The 16888-nt window shown below is 41.8% G+C and overlaps 1 protein-coding gene across 7 annotated transcripts in view; it reads left to right on the plus strand.

Annotated features, from left to right (window-relative positions):
* The first annotated feature begins 1472 nt into the window (after positions 1-1472).
* The window catches only part of LOC110520040 (myosin light chain kinase, smooth muscle), a 99954-nt gene continuing 84538 nt past the window's right edge, over positions 1473-16888 (plus strand). For 3 of the 7 annotated variants that reach the window (XM_021597011.2, XM_021597017.2, XM_021597016.2), the window contains exon 1: positions 3033-3182. Coding sequence is in view for 1 of the 7 variants with exons in the window: in XM_036974293.1 (XP_036830188.1) it covers positions 2921-3013 (93 nt within the window). In the remaining 6 variants the exon portion in view is untranslated. The other 4 variants (XM_036974285.1, XM_021597013.2, XM_021597014.2 and 1 more) reach the window with 4 other exon arrangements.

The raw sequence follows: 16888 nt of genomic DNA on the forward strand, positions 1-16888 counted from the left end.
CAGTACCACTCTCCAATTGGAAAAGTGCGTTGCCAAAACCAGGCCATAAAACATTCCTAGAAACCACACAGCGGGTTGACTGCTTTAATCAGTGGAGTGGGTTGGCCAATTACAGAGATACAGCCACAAACTGACAGGAAGAAAATAATTACTGCATTAACTACGGGAGATATGCTGATCAGGGGCGCCTCTCCCTCTCATATTGACTTCTCTAAATGTCAAGGTCAACAAGGTTATACAGTAGCTATCTCTGGTCCAGGGTGTTAGCACGGCTGCTAACTCTGAGCCCCTTAACAGCGTTAGCAGCCGTACTAACGCCCTGGACCAGAACTATACAGGTGCCTGCCTACATGTCATGGTAAGGTCAAGTGCTTTCCATAACATTTGCATTTATAGTATTTTATCCTAATTACATTTTCCATCCTTCCATCCAAATGGTGTAGTCGGTGTTAACAAGCCAGTGGAATACACTCGGAAGTAGGAGAAGTAAGAGAAGTGTGGAGTGTGAAATACACCAGGACACTCCAATAAAACATACCAATGTTTTTCACTACATGACTTAAGATATACAACTAATGTGTATGGGGGGGGGGGGGGGGGGGGAGACCGAGGGGGGGCTTCCTATACCTCTGTGTTTCAGACGGTCTAGGACTGTTTTGTCTGGAGTTTCGTTTGAGGCAGCACTCCCAGAGAATGTTTACTTTTACCTTTCCGGTGGGCTAGCTACTCTTGATCTGATTCCCATGATTCCCAAGTAGCCTACTGTAAGACCTGCCTCTTTCTGGAATGGGTAGGGGTGGGTGTCAACATTTTTACATGTAATATGAGATTGCCTAATAGAAGCTGAACACCTTTAATATAACAGCGTATATCATTGTTTTGTGAAGTGTGTTATAGCTGACCCATTCAGACGTTTATCATTTTGTAATGCCTGAGACACAATAAGTACTCAGGAGAACTGCTTAGCCCGCCCAGAGAGGTACAAACCCTATTGCTCCTATGCTTAACCAACACAGTTCATTAAAGGATAGGATAGGACACTGAGTTATAGAGAATGCACTGATCTGCTGATGGACTGATAAACTGAAGTGCAGTAGTACGACATAGTACAATATCCACTAGAGAGCAATGATGTAACACTGATGCTGACCTCTCAATGCACAATTGGAAATTGAGTTATGATCTGTTCAAAAAGTTAGATGAGGTTTGGTAAGTATGCAGTTTGACTTCCAGCGTGTGTTATTTGATCAAGTTGTTGACAGAATACCACACTAAATATCTCAAGTCTTCCTTTGCATAAACCTAAGAAACATATCTCATCATTATCCTAATCGAATCACACGTTCCCTTTGACACTTTCTCTCAAGCGCTTGGTAGTTTGTTTCTAACATATGGGCTGTTTTTCCAACATTCAGTCCGCTGTCTTCTTTTTGCTTTCTGTGTTTCCTATATAGCACTGCCATCACTGACAGTTGACAGGTTGTGAAGTCAGCTGCAAGTCAAGAAATGCATTTTACCGGGGGGACTGTAACAGCCAGGAGACGTGGCAGGTATCCATTCAGCCTCTAACTTCAAACCCATACGGACTAAATTACCATTCCACATGTTACAACTGTCTGCCTCAACTCTTACCAATGCTCAGCTCCTAAAACATTTATTTTTCACAGTAATATTTCATCAGTGGTGTAAAGTACTTAAGTAAAAATACTTGAAAGTACTACTTAAGTAGGTTTTTGGGGTATCTGTACATGACTTTATTATTTATATTTTTGACAACTTTTACTTCACTACATTCCTAAAGAACATAATGTACTTTTTACTCAATACATTTTCCCTGACACCCAAAAGTACTTGTTACACTTTGAATGCTTAGCAGGGCAGGAAAATTCACACACTTATCAACAGAACATCCCGAGTCAACCCATATTGCCTCTAATCTGGAGGACTCACTAAACAATTTTTTTTATTAATTTAACCTTCATTTAACTAGGTAAGCCAGTTATGAACAAATTATTTTTACAATGATGGCCTACCAAAAGGCAAAAGGCCTCCTGGGGGATGGGGGCTGGGATTTAAAAAAAAATATATATATATATAAGACAAAACACACATCATGTCAAGAGAGACAACACAACACTACATAAAGAGAGACCTAAGACATACTTCGTTTGTAATTGATGTCTTGAGTGTTGGAGTGTGCCCCTGGCTATCCGTAAATGTAAAAAATGATACAATCCAAAGTATATTTAAAAGCAAATACTTTTAGACTTTTACTCAAGTAGTATTTTACTGGGTGACTTTCACTTTTACGTAAATCATTTTCTATTAAGGTATCTTTACTTTTAAGTGTGACAATTGAGTACTTTTCCCCCAATGTATTTCATAGCACAAAAAATACTTGACACTTTTAAATTGGGCTTTCAAAATCGGGAGATACAGCTAGTGGCTCTTGGTGATAGTAGTCAACTATTGTGTCTGAACTTCTTGTGGATTGAGTACAGTGAGAAATGCAGAGAAACGACACTAGCCGGTCCTTTTTGTTTTGAGTAATCACAAGTAAGCCTGATAAACTGGGCATTCAATGTTATCAATAACTATCTATAAAGGATTAAAAGATGATTACATTTCAGAATAATAGCTTTCTGATTGCAGGCTATGTGAACTAAGCACTGAAAAGCGTATTTAAGTTTTATCTATTTGAATTTACCATCTGAAAATATTGTACTAATCCTCAAATACATGTAAGAAGTCGATGGCCATTGGTTCAAAACACCCTTGAGCTGAGAGCAATATACATCATGTAGTTCATACAGAATTTACAGTTCACAAATGCTGTGACCCAGACCAGACAGTACATTTTGGGGAGAGATGTGCACATTTCCAGACCTTCCCCTTTCCCATCTCCCATCTCACACGACCAATGAAACGTCTCGCAACGCATGTTAGAACTGACGCCAAAAAGTTTGATACTGGCAAACGAAAACCGCAAGAACTGAATAAAGTAGTCTCGACGGTAAGTCCGACGGGTGAGTGTCTTACCTGTCTTTGAAAGCGCGATTCATTTTCTCGCTGAGTTCTTTGAGGAAAAGTTTCTCCCTTCAGAGTGAAACGTTTGAGCAAAGGAGCAGCGCTTCATATTGGGGGGGGCACTACTTTGTAGCACTCTGCAACGTGCTGCTAAGGTAAATCCAACTGAAATATTGAAAATGTTTGGCAGAGCCTAGGCTACCGGTATTGCATAGGCTTACGTTTATAATAAAGCAACTGACTATGACAACTTTTATTATATCCTACTTAATTTATTTATTTAGATTTCTCTTATTGCATGTGTTTCCATTTTTCAGCGCTTTTTAAAACTTTTTTATTTAAATGTATGAAATTACTATTTACATTATTCTACTGAATGATTAGTAGCCTAATACTTTACCAGAATATTTTCAAGCTAATGTTTTTTTTTGAGCCTTTCATTTATTGCCTTTGAGTTCTGAATTGCACGTAAACACTGCAGTAGATAAATAGATAATCATGTAGCGTATTTTAATTCGTGGTCGCAGGGCAATTCGTATTGTTCTATATATATATACATATGTGACGCTTCATTCAGGATGATATATTACGTTACCTTACATTATGAATGGAATAGCTGTTGTACAATATCATGCAAGTCATAGGATGAATAGTATCATACGTCTTACCCGGTCATACAATATCATACATGTTTGAAGATGTATTGTAATGACCCCGATAAATTAAAATGTTTTTATAATCTATTTCATTTAGCAGATGCTCTTATCCAGAGCGGCTTACAGGCGGAATTAGTGTTAAGTCCTTTACTCAAGGCCACATCGACAGTCGGTTCGGGGATTCGAACCAGAGACCTTTCGGTTACTGGGCCAAAGCTCTTAACTGCTTTTCTCACACGGATCACATGGCCTGTCCATGTGAACCTCTTATCCTTCGGCAGCAATGGTGGTTTAGGTCAGTTGTTCCCAACCTGGTGTACTAGGACCCATGGGGGTACTTGGCCTATCCACAGTGGGTACTTGAGGAGACTCATGAGACCATAGGACTACTGGTAAAATGCGTATGAAGGGGAACTTCCTGGGGGGTACCCCGGGCAGTCAAAATTCAGTTGGCGGTACAGTAAATGAAATAGGTTAGGAACCACTGATTTTTACCTTGTTAGCTCGGGGATTTGATCTTGCACCCTTTCAGTTACCATTCCAAAGCTCTAACCACTAGGCTACCTGCCGCCTGTGTTGGTGACTGCAGGCCCTCCCTGGAAGCTCAGTGTGCACCTGTCTAGATCTAGCTTCCTTCCCACACAGGATGATGCACCGTCCTGACCCCTTCCTTTCCATGGGTGCCAGCTCACCTGTGACTGTGCAGAGCTGCACAGTTGTGGCCTCAAACTGAGCCCAACCTGTTACAATTTCCAGTCTCACCATGGTTACACCAGGGCAGAGCAGAGCACCCCCTCCACAGTGACTGGGATGTGACAAAAGTCCCCAACACAGGTCCGGCCCGCCCATCCGCTTGCAGTTGTCTGCTTCTGGGGGAAGTGGAGCCTCGCTCCCCCTTCTGTGCTGTTGGGCTCCCCCTGGCAATGGTGGGGGTTGGGAAAGAGAGACAGGGGTCTGCACGGCACCGTCTATGCGGACCCCAAGACGTTTCCCTGGGCTCTGGGGGACATTGGGCAATTCCTGCGCAAATGGCCTGGCTGGCCACTCCCCCAGCAGACCATGGGGCCAGGGCGTGTGTTGTGTGCTGTCTGGAGTGATACAGCACAAATGAGTTCAGTCATTTCAGTCACTCATGCAGGCTTTTCCAGCTCTGGGCTACTCTGCACCACAGCCCGCAAAGTGGGTGTATTTCCAAACGCCCCCACTGAAGACCACGCCCACACAATCTCCCTCTCCAAAGCCAACTCCAAGGCTTTCTGTAAGGACTCTGGATGAGCCAGCTGTGTCTGTGTGTGCAGCTCCGTAGCAGAGAGCGCCTGTATGAACTGGTCGTGTGCCAGCTTGCTCTGCAAGGAGGGGGGGATATGTGAGCGTATGTCCGCAAGTGAGGCTCTCATAGTCCTTAGCTACCACCCGTAGAGGCTCCCCTGTCTGCTTGCATCTATTACTCCGTTTGGAGCGCAGTAGCCCTCAGTGTTCTAACTAAAGCCCTATACTCACGTCTCTCCTCCGGGCCAAGCAACAATGAACAGGACCGAGCATGGTTTGTGCAAGCAGGCTTTGCGCGCCCCGATGCCCTCGCGACCACCTCAGCCAGGTCCTTCGATGTCTATGTGGGTTCGTAGTGTAAACCCTGCAGCGCACACACACTTACATACACCAACTGGTTGATGGACTGCTGAATGCTTTTTTTCTTCTTGCTTTTTGTTCTTTTCCATATTATGTCTATCTCTGATAAACTACCCAGAAAAGGGTTCAAATAGCCCATATTCATATTTGTAGCCTTAGAAATAAGGTTAATGAAATCATTAATTTATGATTATCAGATAACATTTAATATATTAGTCATTTCTGAGCTTCACTTAGATAATTCCTTTGATGTTACAGCAGTAGCAATACAAGGATATAACATCTACAGAAGAGACAGGAATGCCTATGGGGGAGGTGTTGCTGTATATATTCAGTGCCATATCCCTGTAATGTTAAGAAGTGATCTCATGGCAAGTGTTATTGAGGTGTTGTGGTTACAGGTTCACCTGGCTCATCTAAAGCCTATTATTTTAGGGATGTGCTGTAGGCCACCAAATGCTAACAGTCAGTATCTAAACTGAACAAAAATATAAACGCAACATGCAACAATCAGTCAATTGAAATAAATTCATTAGGCCATAATCTATGGATTTCACATGACTAGACAGGGGCCCAGCCAATCAGAATGAGTTTTACCCCACAAAAGGGCATTACAAACAGAAATACCCCTCAGCACTCCCCCACCACCTCCTTAGACAATCCCGCAGGTGAAGAAGCCGGATGTGGAGGTCCTAGATTGGCGTGGTTACATGTGGCTTGCAGTTGTCAGGCCTGTTGGATGAACTGCCAAATTCTTGAAAACAACGTTTGAGGCAGCTTACGGTAGAGAAATTAACACTAAATTATGTGGCAACAATTCTATTGGACATTCCTGCAGTCAGCATGCCAATTGCACACTGCCTCAGAACTTGAGACATCTGTGGCATTGTGTTGTGTGACAAAGCTGCACATTTTAGTGGCCTTTTATTGTTCCCAGCACAAGGTGCATCTGTGTAATGATCATGCTGTTTAATCAGTTTCTTGATATTTTATGCCTGTCAGGTGGATAGAGTTTCTTGACGAAGGAGAAATGCTCACTAACAGGGTTGTAAACAAATTTGTACACAACATTTGAGAGAAAACAAGTTGTGTGCGTGTATAGAACATTTCTGGGATATTTTATTTCAGCTCATGAAACATGGGACTAACAATTTACATGTGGTGTTTATTTTTGTTCAGTATAGATAATGTTTGTGAAACGCTTGATAGTGTGTGATGAACACAGAGGTCTATTCTCTGGGTGACCTGAAAATTGACTGATTAGCAACTAGCTGTCCTCTCAAGAGGAAGCTTCTGTGACTAATGCCTGTGATGTGACTAATGCCTGTGATATGACCCAGGTTATCACTCAGTCAACTGCAGTGTATACCAATAGTGTTGGATCTGTGACAACCACTTGTATTGATCATATCTTCACTAATGCTCCAAAGCAATATCAGTTCCCATTGGCTGTAGCGATATAACATTATCCAGATGTAGCACTGGAAGTACTTGTAAAATGATTCATGACATTTTTGACAAGCATGTTAAGAAATTGGTGGCGAGAACTGTTAGAGCCCTCTGAATTGAAGAATCGTATGACTCAAAGTAGAGGTCGACCGATTTCAAGTTTTCATAACATTTTTGGATGCCAATTATGACCGATTACATTGCATTCCACGAGGAAACTGCGTGGCAGGCTTAACCACCTGTTACGCGTGTCCAGCAAGGAGTCAAGGTAAGTTGCTAGCTAGCATTAAACTTATCTTATAAAAAAACAACCAATCTTAACATAATCACTAGTTAACTACACATGGTTGATGATATTACTAGGTTAACTAGCTTGTCCTGGGTTGCATATAATTAATGCTGTGTCTCTTAATTTATCATCGAATCACAGCCTACTAAGCAAAAACGGGTGATATTTTAACAAATCGCATTTGCGAAAAAAGCACAATCGTTGCACGAATGTATCTAACCATAAACATCAATACCTTTCTTAAAATCAGTACACAAAGTATATATTTTTAAACCTGCATATTTACACTGCTCAAAAAAATAAAGGGAACACTTAAACAACACAATGTAACTCCAAGTCGATCATGCTTCTGTGAAATCAAACTGTCCACTTAGGAAGCAACACTGATTGACAATACATTTTGCATGCTGTTGTGCAAATGGAATAGACAACAGGTGGAAATTATAGGCAATTATCAAGACACCCACAATAAAGGAGTGGTTCTGCAGGTGGTAACCACAGACCACTTCTCAGTTCCTATGCTTCCTGGCTGATGTTTTGGTCACTTTTGAATGCTGCCGGTGCTTTCACTCTAGTGGTAGCATGAGACGGCCTCTACAACCCACACAAGTGGCTCAGGTAGTGCAGCTCATCCAGGATGGGACATCAATGCGAGCTGTGGCAAGAAGGTTTGCTGTTTCTGTCAGCGTAATGTCCAGAGCATGGAGGTGCTACCAGGAGACAGGCCAGTACATCAGGAGACGTGTAGGAGGGCAACAACCCAGCAGCAGGACCGCTACCTCCGCCTTTGTGCAAGGAGGAACAGGAGGAGCACTGCCAGAGCCCTGCAAAATGACCTCCAGCAGGCCACAAATGTGCATGTGTCTGCTCAAATGGTCAGAAACAGACTCCATTAGGGTGGTATGAGGGCCTGATGTCCACAGGTGGGGGTTGTGCTTACAGCCCAACACCGTGTAGGACGTTTGGCATTTGCCAGAGAACACCAAGATTGGCAAATTCGCCACTGGCGCCCTGTGCTCTTCACAGATGAAAGCAGGTTCACACTGAGCAGGTGACAGATGTGAGAGTCTGGAGACGCCGTGGAGAATGTTCTGCTGCCTGCAACATCCTCCAGCATGACCGGTTTGGCGGTGGGTCAGTCATGGTCTGGGGTGGCATTTCTTTGGGGGGCCGCACAGCCCTCCATGTGCTCGCCAGAGGTAGCCTGACTGCCATTAGGTACCGAGATGAGATCCTCAGACCCCTTGTGAGACCATATGCTGGTGCGGTTGGCCCTGGGTTCCTCCTAATGCAAGACAATGCTAGACCTCATGTGGCTGGAGTGTGTCAGCAGTTCCTGCAAGAGGAAGGCATTGATGCTATGGACTGGCCCGCCCGTTCCCCAGACCTGAATCCAATTGAGCACATCTGGGACATCATGTCTCGCTCCATCCACCAACGCCACGTTGCACCACAGACTGTCCATGAGTTGGCGGATGCTTTAGTCCAGGTCTGGGAAGAGAACCCTCAGGAGACCATCCGCCACCTCATCAGGAGCATGCCCAGGCGTTGTAGGGAGGTCATACAGGCACGTGGATGCCACACACACTACTGAGCCTCATTTTGACTTGTTTTAAGGACATTATATCAAAGTTGGATCAGCCTGTAGTGTGGTTTTCCACTTCAATTTCAAGTGTCACTCCAAATCCAGACCTCCATGGGTTGATAAATTTGATTTCCATTGATAATTTGTGTGATTTTGTTGTCAGCACGTTCAACTATGTAAAGAAAACTATTTAATAAGAATATTTCAGTCATTTAGATCTAGGATGTGTTATTTTAGTGTTCCCTTTATTTTTTTGAGCAGTGTAGTTAAAGGAAATTCATGTTAGCAGGCAATATTAACTAGGCAAATTGTGTCACTTCAGAGTCAGGGTATATGCAACAGTTTGGGCCGCCTGGCTCGTTGCGAACTAATTTGCCAGAATTTTACATAATTATGACTTAACATTGATGCTTGTGCAATGTAACAGCAATATTTAGACTTAGGGTTGCCACCCATTCGATAAAATTATAGTTTCCGGATTTGAACATATTAATTACCTAAGGCTCTTATTTCTGTGTATTATTTTATAATTAAGTCTATGATTTGATATTTGATAGAGCAGTCTGACTGAGCGGTGATAGGCAGCAGCAGGCTCCTAAGCATTCTTTCAAACTTTACTGCGTTTGCCAGCAGCTCTTAGCAATGCATGAATCACTGCACTGTTTGACTTCAAGCCTATCATCTCCTGAGATTAGGCTGGCAATACTATAGTGCCTATTAGAATATCCAATAGTCAAAGGTATATGAAATACAAATGGTATAGAGAGAAATAGTTGACGCGTCATAATTCCTAAAATAACTACAACCTAAAACTTCTTAATTGGGAATATTGAACCACCAGCTTTCATATGTTCTGAGTGAGGAACTTAAACGTTAGCTTTTTTTACATGGTACATACTGCACTTTCTTCTCCAACACTGTTTTTGCATTATTTAAACCAAATTGAACATGTTTCATTATTTGTTTGAGACTAAATAGATTTTATTTTTATTATATTAAGTTAAAATAAGTGTTCATTGTTCATTCAGTATTGTTTTAATTGTCATTATTACATACATGCATACATACAGTTGAAGTCGGAAGTTTACATACACCTTAGCCAAATACATTTAAACTCAGTAAGAATTCCCTGTCTTAAGTCAGTAAGGATCACCACTTTATTTTAAGAATGTAAAATGTCAGAATAATAGTAGAGTGATTTATTTAAGCTTTTATTTCTTTCATCACATTCCCAGTGGGTCAGAAGTTTACATACACTCAATTAGTATTTGGTAGCATTGCCTTTAAATTGTTTAACTTTGGTCAGACGTTTTGGGTTGCCTTCCACAAGCTTCCCACAATAAGTTGGGGTGAATTTTGGCCCATTCCTCCTGACAGAGCTGGTGTAACTGAGTCAGGTTTGTAGGCCTCCTTGCTCGCACATGCCTTTTCAGTTCTGCCCACACATTTTCTATAGGATTGAGGTCAGGGCTTTGTGATGGCCACTCCAATACCTTGACTTTGTTGTCCTTAAGCCATTTTGCCACAATTTTGAATGTATGCTTGGGGTCATTGTCCATTTCGAAGATGCATTTGTGACCAAGCTTTAGCTTCCTGACTGATGTCTTGAGATGTTGCTTCAATATATCCACATAATTTTCCTCCCTCATGATGCCATCTATTTTGTGAAGTACACCAGTCCCTCCTGCAGCAAAGCACCCCCACAGCAAGATGCTGCCACCCCTGTACTTCACTGTTGGGATGGTGTTCTTCGGGTTGCAAGCCTCCCCCTTTTATCACCAAACATAACGATGGTCATTATGGCCAAACAGTTCTATTTTTGTTTCATCAGACCAGAGGACATTTCTCCAAAAAGTATGATCTTTGTCCCCATGTGCAGTTGCAAAACGTAATCTGGCTTTTTATGGCGGTTTTGGAGCAGTGGCTTCTTCCTTGCTGAGCTGTTGTTCTGGGATTGATTTGCACATTTCGCACCAAAGTATGTTCATCTCTAGGAGACAGAACGCATCTCCTTCCTGAGCAGTATGACGGCTAAAGGAGTGTGTGCATCCACAGGTGTGAAAGGAAGCTAAAGTAATTCCACTGTCTAGAAATAGGAAAGCAGCCTTTGCTGGCTCGAAAAGCAGCCCAATCAGTTTGCTGCCTATTAAACTGATAGAGATAATTGTGTTTGACCAAATACAACTTGTTCTCTGAAAAATAGCATTAACTACTGACTTTCAGCATGCATATACAGAAGGGCACTCAACTTGTACTGCACTGACTCAGGTGACAGATGATTGGTTAAAATAAATTGATAAAATTATAGTTGGAGCTGTATTGTGAGGATTTCAGTGCAGCCTTTTATGTTATTGATCATAAATTGTTATTGAAGACACTCAGTTGATATGGCTGTACATCACCTGCTATCAAATGGTTGGAGAGTTATTTATCCAATAGAACCCAGAGAGTGTTCTTTAATGGAAGCTTCTCTAACATCAGATATGTACAGTGCGTTGTCCCTCAGGGCTGTTACTCTTCTCTATTTTTACAAATAATTTGCCACTGGTATTACACAAAGCTAGAATGACTATGTATGCAAATCATCACACACACTACATGTCAACCCCCAAAGCCAGTGAGATCACTGAAATTCTAAATGAGGAGTTAGTCAGTATTGGAATGAATTAATATATTGGTCTTAAATCTAAAACTAAAAGCATTGTATTTGGTTCAAAACATTCTCTTGACATCAACTGGAGTTGTGTATAAAGGGTGTGACCATTTTGAAGTTGAAGTCCTAGGAATAACATTGGATGGTCAATTATCATGGATCAAGTCATATTGACGAAGATGTGAAAATGGGGAGGGGTATGTCTGTTTTATAAAAATATGTTATGTGTTTTTGACACACAAATCAACTGTTCTAGTTGTTCAGTTTCTGGTCCTGTCTGGTAATATGGTCAAGTGCAGCAAAGAAAGACCTTAGCAAAGCTGCAGCTGGCTCAAAACAAAGCAGCACGCCTCTCCCTTTACTGCACATAGAGCTAACATCAACTACATGAATGACAGTCTTTCCTGGTTGAGGGTTGACGAGATGAACTGCTTCTCCTAGTTTTTATGAGACGTGCTACTGTACTGAAAATGTCTGATTGTTTGCATAGCCGAATAACATTCAGGTCAGACACCCATACTTAACCCACAAGAAATGCCACCTGGGGTCTCTTCACAGTCCCCAAGTCCAAGACAAATTCACGGCAACACAGTATTATACAGAGCCATGATCTCATGTAATTCCCTTCCATCTCCAATTACAAACAGCAAAATTACCTTTAAAAAAAATATATGGAATGGCACACTCTAACACACACCATTATTTCTTTGTGGTATTGTTGATATTATGTATATTTTTTGTTGTATTTAAAATGTGTCCTTGTCTAGCAGTGTTTTGTTACTTGTGTTTTTTTACGGAGCCCAGGAAGAATAGTGTCGACAAAAGTTAATGGCGATCCGAATAAACCAAACCATGCACCTCCATCACCTATTCGTCCGCTGACTCTTCCTTCACTCTTGGACTACCATAAAGCATTTTCAGTCTCTCTGCTAGGCTCATCCTCGTATCTAGCCACCGTGCTAATCCTCGTATCTAGCCACCGTAGTCAGATAGCTAGCGATCTTAATTTTTGTTTTTACTTCTGACACCAATGTAATGACCTCTAGATCACAAAGGAAAATAATGTCAACAACCGAGGATCCGGTTTTCAAATTGAGTGGTTTATTAACCAGAACTCACAGGTCATAGCCTACACCAAACCAATCAGTAAACCGCAATGATCCACAACTCTCTGTCAGGATGGGAAAAGAGACCGAACTATAGCCATTTTAAACCTGAGGTGCCTTTTTTGAGTTCCAAATGAAACTAAAAACACTGCAGTAGATGAACAGAAAATAATGTAGTGTACTTTATTTATCCTTTTGGGTTAGGTGAATGTTCCCGCAAAACTGCTTGCTTCCTCCAGGACTGCCTCGTAGAAGGAATGCCAGGCGGCGCATAGAAGCAAGATATTGAACTTCACTGTGTTCGCTTCATTAGTTGGCACTAACTTATATAGATCAACGTTTTTTTTTTCTGTGATATAATGAACATGATCTCAACCCCTTTTGCAATTGAACAAACCAAAATAAATATAACTTTGCAAGACGGAGTCCGTGACTTTGTTGTATGCAGAGCCAGAGCGCAACGGAGTAGAATTATATTATCAGGGTAACGTTAGCCCATGAGCTGTCTTTCAATCACCCGCACCAGAGTCGCACATGACCGAACATGTGTTGATATTCTTTGCTATTTAGCGAGTTAATAGCCCAGTTATAGATAAGTATAGGTAGGCATTGGGGGAGTTACTGCTTCCTACAAAAGCACAAAACGTGTAGGCTACATTTCAAGGTGTATACATTGTACATACATAATACATTGTATTTTGTAAAGTGGTTTCTTGCCTCATACAATCAAATTTACAGTCAACTATGGTGTTGAAGACCAAGTAAAAAAAATAACATTTGTCAAGCCCTTCATAATGTAAAAACGTTTTCAAAAGTTTCATGCAATGTAGGCCTGTATTGAACTACATACATACATACATACATACATACATACATACATACATACATACATACATACATACATACATACATACATACATACATACATACATACATACATACATACATACATACATACAGTGGGGCAAAAAAGTATTTAGTCAGCCACCAATTGTGCAAGTTCTCCCATTCTCCCAGGCCTGTAATTTTAATCATAGGTACACTTCAACTATGACAGATAAAATAAGGGGGAAAAATCCAGAAAATCACATTGTAGGATTTTTTATGAATTTATTTGCAAATTATGGTGGAAAATAAGTATTTGGTCAATAACAAAAGTTTACCTCAATACTTTGTCATTGCCAACAAAGGGTATATAACAGAGGTCAAACGTTTTCTGTAAGTCTTCAAGGTTTTCACACTGTTGCTGGTATTTTGGCTCATTCCTCCATGCAGATCTCCTCTAGAGCAGTGATGTTTTGGGGCTGTTGCTGGGCAACACGGACTTTCAACTCCCTCCAAAGATTTTCTATGGGGTTGAGATCTGGAGACTGGCTAGTCCGCTCCAGGACCTTGAAATGCTTCTTACGAAGCCACTCCTTCGTTTACCTGGGCAGTGTGTTTGGGATCATTGTCATGCTGAAAGACCCAGCCACGTTTCATCTTCAATGCCCTTGCTGATGGAAGGAGGTTTTCACTCAATCTCACGATACATGGCCCCATTCATTCTTTCCTTTACACGGATCAGTCGTCCTGGTCCCTTTGCAGAAAAACAGCCCCAAAGCATGATGTTTCCACCCCCATGCTTCACAGTAGGTATGGTGTTCTTTGGATGCAACTCAGCATTCTTTGTCCTCCAAACATGATGAGTTGAGTTTTTACCAAAAAGTTCTATTTTGGTTTGATCTGACCATACAACATTCTTCCATTCTTCTTCTGGATCATCCAAATGCTCTCTAGCAAACTTCAGACGGGCCTGGACATGTACTGGCTTAAGCAGGGGGACATGTCTGGCACTGCAGGATTTGAGTCCCTGGCGGCGTAGTGTGTTACTGATGGTAGGCTTTGTTACTTTGGTCCCAGCTCTCTGCAGGTCATTCACTAGGTCCCCCCATGTGGTTCTGGGATTTTTGCTCACCGTTCTTGTGATCATTTTGACCCCACGGGGTGAGATCTTGCGGGGAGCCCCAGATCGAGGGAGATTATCAGTGGTCTTGTATGTCTTCCATTTCCTAATAATTGCTCCCACAGTTGATTTCTTCAAACAAGCTGCTTACCTATTGCAGATTCAGTCTTCCCAGCCTGGTGCAGGTCTACAATTTTGTTTCTGGTGTCCTTTGACAGCTCTTTGGTCTTGGCCATAGTGGAGTTTGGAGTGTGACTTTTTGAGGTTGTGGACAGGTGTCTTTTTTTATACTGATAACAGGTCCATTATTACAGGTAACGAGTGGAGGACAGAGGAGCCTCTTAAAGAAGTTGTTACAGGTCTGTGCGAGACAAATATTGCTTGTTTGTAGGTGACCAAATACTTATTTTCCACCATAATTTGCAAATAAATTCATAAAAAAATCCTACAATGTGATTTTCTGGATTTTTTTTCTTATTTTGTCTGTCATAGTTGAAGTGTACCTATGATGAAAATTACAGGCCTCATCTTTTTAAGTGGGAGAACTTGCACAATTGGTGGCTGACTAAATACTTTTTTGCCCCTGTGTGTGTGTATATATGTGTGTGTATGTGTATATATATGTATGTATGTATATATATATATACACATACACACACACACACACATATATACACACACAGTGGCTACTGTAGGCTATATCATAGAAATCAAAAGCTATTTCCATGTGAAAATCTTATGGGATTTAATCCACTGGTTGTGTTGGTAGGCCTACATTATGATCAAATTGGCTACTGTCTAAAACTGTAAGGGTACAGCCTCTGTTCACTGTAAACGCGTGCCGGAGGTTGCACAGAATTCTCACAATGTTGAAGTTGCTGCTCATAACACCTAAAACGTGTTCATGTGCTTGATCCATAATCAGTTGGACACGAGCAGTGCCGTAAATAATGAAATGCAGGTGGTTGAACGGTCAATCCAGTTAATAACACTGCAATAGTAATCCTCTCTCACTAGCTGTGCTCTGGCAGTTGGCTACTTTGACACCCAGAATCTAAAGACGGCCTTGAATAGGAGCAGAAGTCTAAAGTCAGCCCTTTCCCGTGTCCAGATATTGACTACAAGGGGACAATGGAGCTGGCTAGTGTTGCAGCAGCTCATGTAATGTAGCTAGAGAAGGACGCTCTTGACCTGTTCGTCTGTTCTGTGGTAGAATATGTCACAACTAGGGTTGCAAACCTCCGGTATGTTCGCAGGTTTTCCAGAAATCCCAGTTGGAAGATTCCGGAAATCAGGAGGGAGTAAGCAAGAAATCCGGTATCGTCCAATTTTGGAAAGTTACTGGAATTTTGCAAACCTAGTAATAACTTAATTATTATAGTTTGATAGGACAAATGTCTCGACCTACAGTCACATTTGACAAATGGAACCGTTATGGGGCATTGGTAAGGCCTATGGCTATTCAAAACTGACAACAGCACCCCAGCATCGTTGTGTGGCTAAGCGATTTACATCTAAGTCATTTCGCAGACGTTCTTATCTAGAATCGAACCCACAACTCTGGTGTTGCAAGCACCATGCTCTATCAACTGAGCCCCACAATGCTGTAACAACTGAGCTAAAAATCTGTGTCCCCTTCAAATGGCACGTTATTCCCTATATAGTGCCCTTCTTTTGACCAGGGCCCTATGGGCCCTGGTCAAAGGTAGTGCACTACATAGGGAATAGGGTGCCATTTGGGACTTAGTGTGTTGAGGGTTACAGGGTTGTTTCTAGCCTTGTCACAGTCCTGTCAGTGACTCAGAGCTTCCTGCTGCTATTGCCAAACAGTAGCATTGTCTCTGTATACCACGGACCATTTATCTATCACTTATGTCTTCCCAGCTGTCACGTTTACCAAAAGCCCCAACAAGTGGGATTTCTACTGTTGATAAGATTAGACGGTGTGTACACACATCATCCAGTTTCACCCAATCCTTCTCCTTTCCTTGTGGCCTTTTGTACACTTAACAAAAAAATATAAACGCAACATGTAAAGTGTTGATTCTATGTTTCATGACCTGAAATAAGTTTCCAGAAATGTTCCGTATGCACAAAAAGCTTATTTCTCTCAAATGTTGTGCATCCCTGTTAGTGAGCATTTCTCCTTTGCATTGATAATCCATCCACCTAACAGGTGTGGCATATCAAGAAGCTGATTAAACAGCATGATCATTACACAAGTGCACCTTGTGCTGGTGACAACAGGCCACTCAATTTGCAGTTTTGTCACACAACACAATGCCACAGATGTCTCAAGTTTTGAGGGAGCGTGCAATTGGCATGCTGACTGAAGGAATGTCCACCAGAGCTGTTGCCAGGGAATTTAATGTTAATATCGCTACCATTAGCTGCCTCCAATGTCATTTTAGGGAATTTGGCAGTAAGTCCACCCGGTCTCACAACCGCAGAGCAAATGTATGGCATCGTGTGGGCGAGCGGTTTGCTGGGGCAAATGGTGGTCACACCAGATACTGATCCACGCCCCTACCTTTTTTTTAAGGTGTCTG

The sequence above is a fragment of the Oncorhynchus mykiss genome, chromosome 3 (genome assembly GCF_013265735.2).
Source record: "Oncorhynchus mykiss isolate Arlee chromosome 3, USDA_OmykA_1.1, whole genome shotgun sequence".
NCBI lineage: Eukaryota > Metazoa > Chordata > Actinopteri > Salmoniformes > Salmonidae > Oncorhynchus > Oncorhynchus mykiss.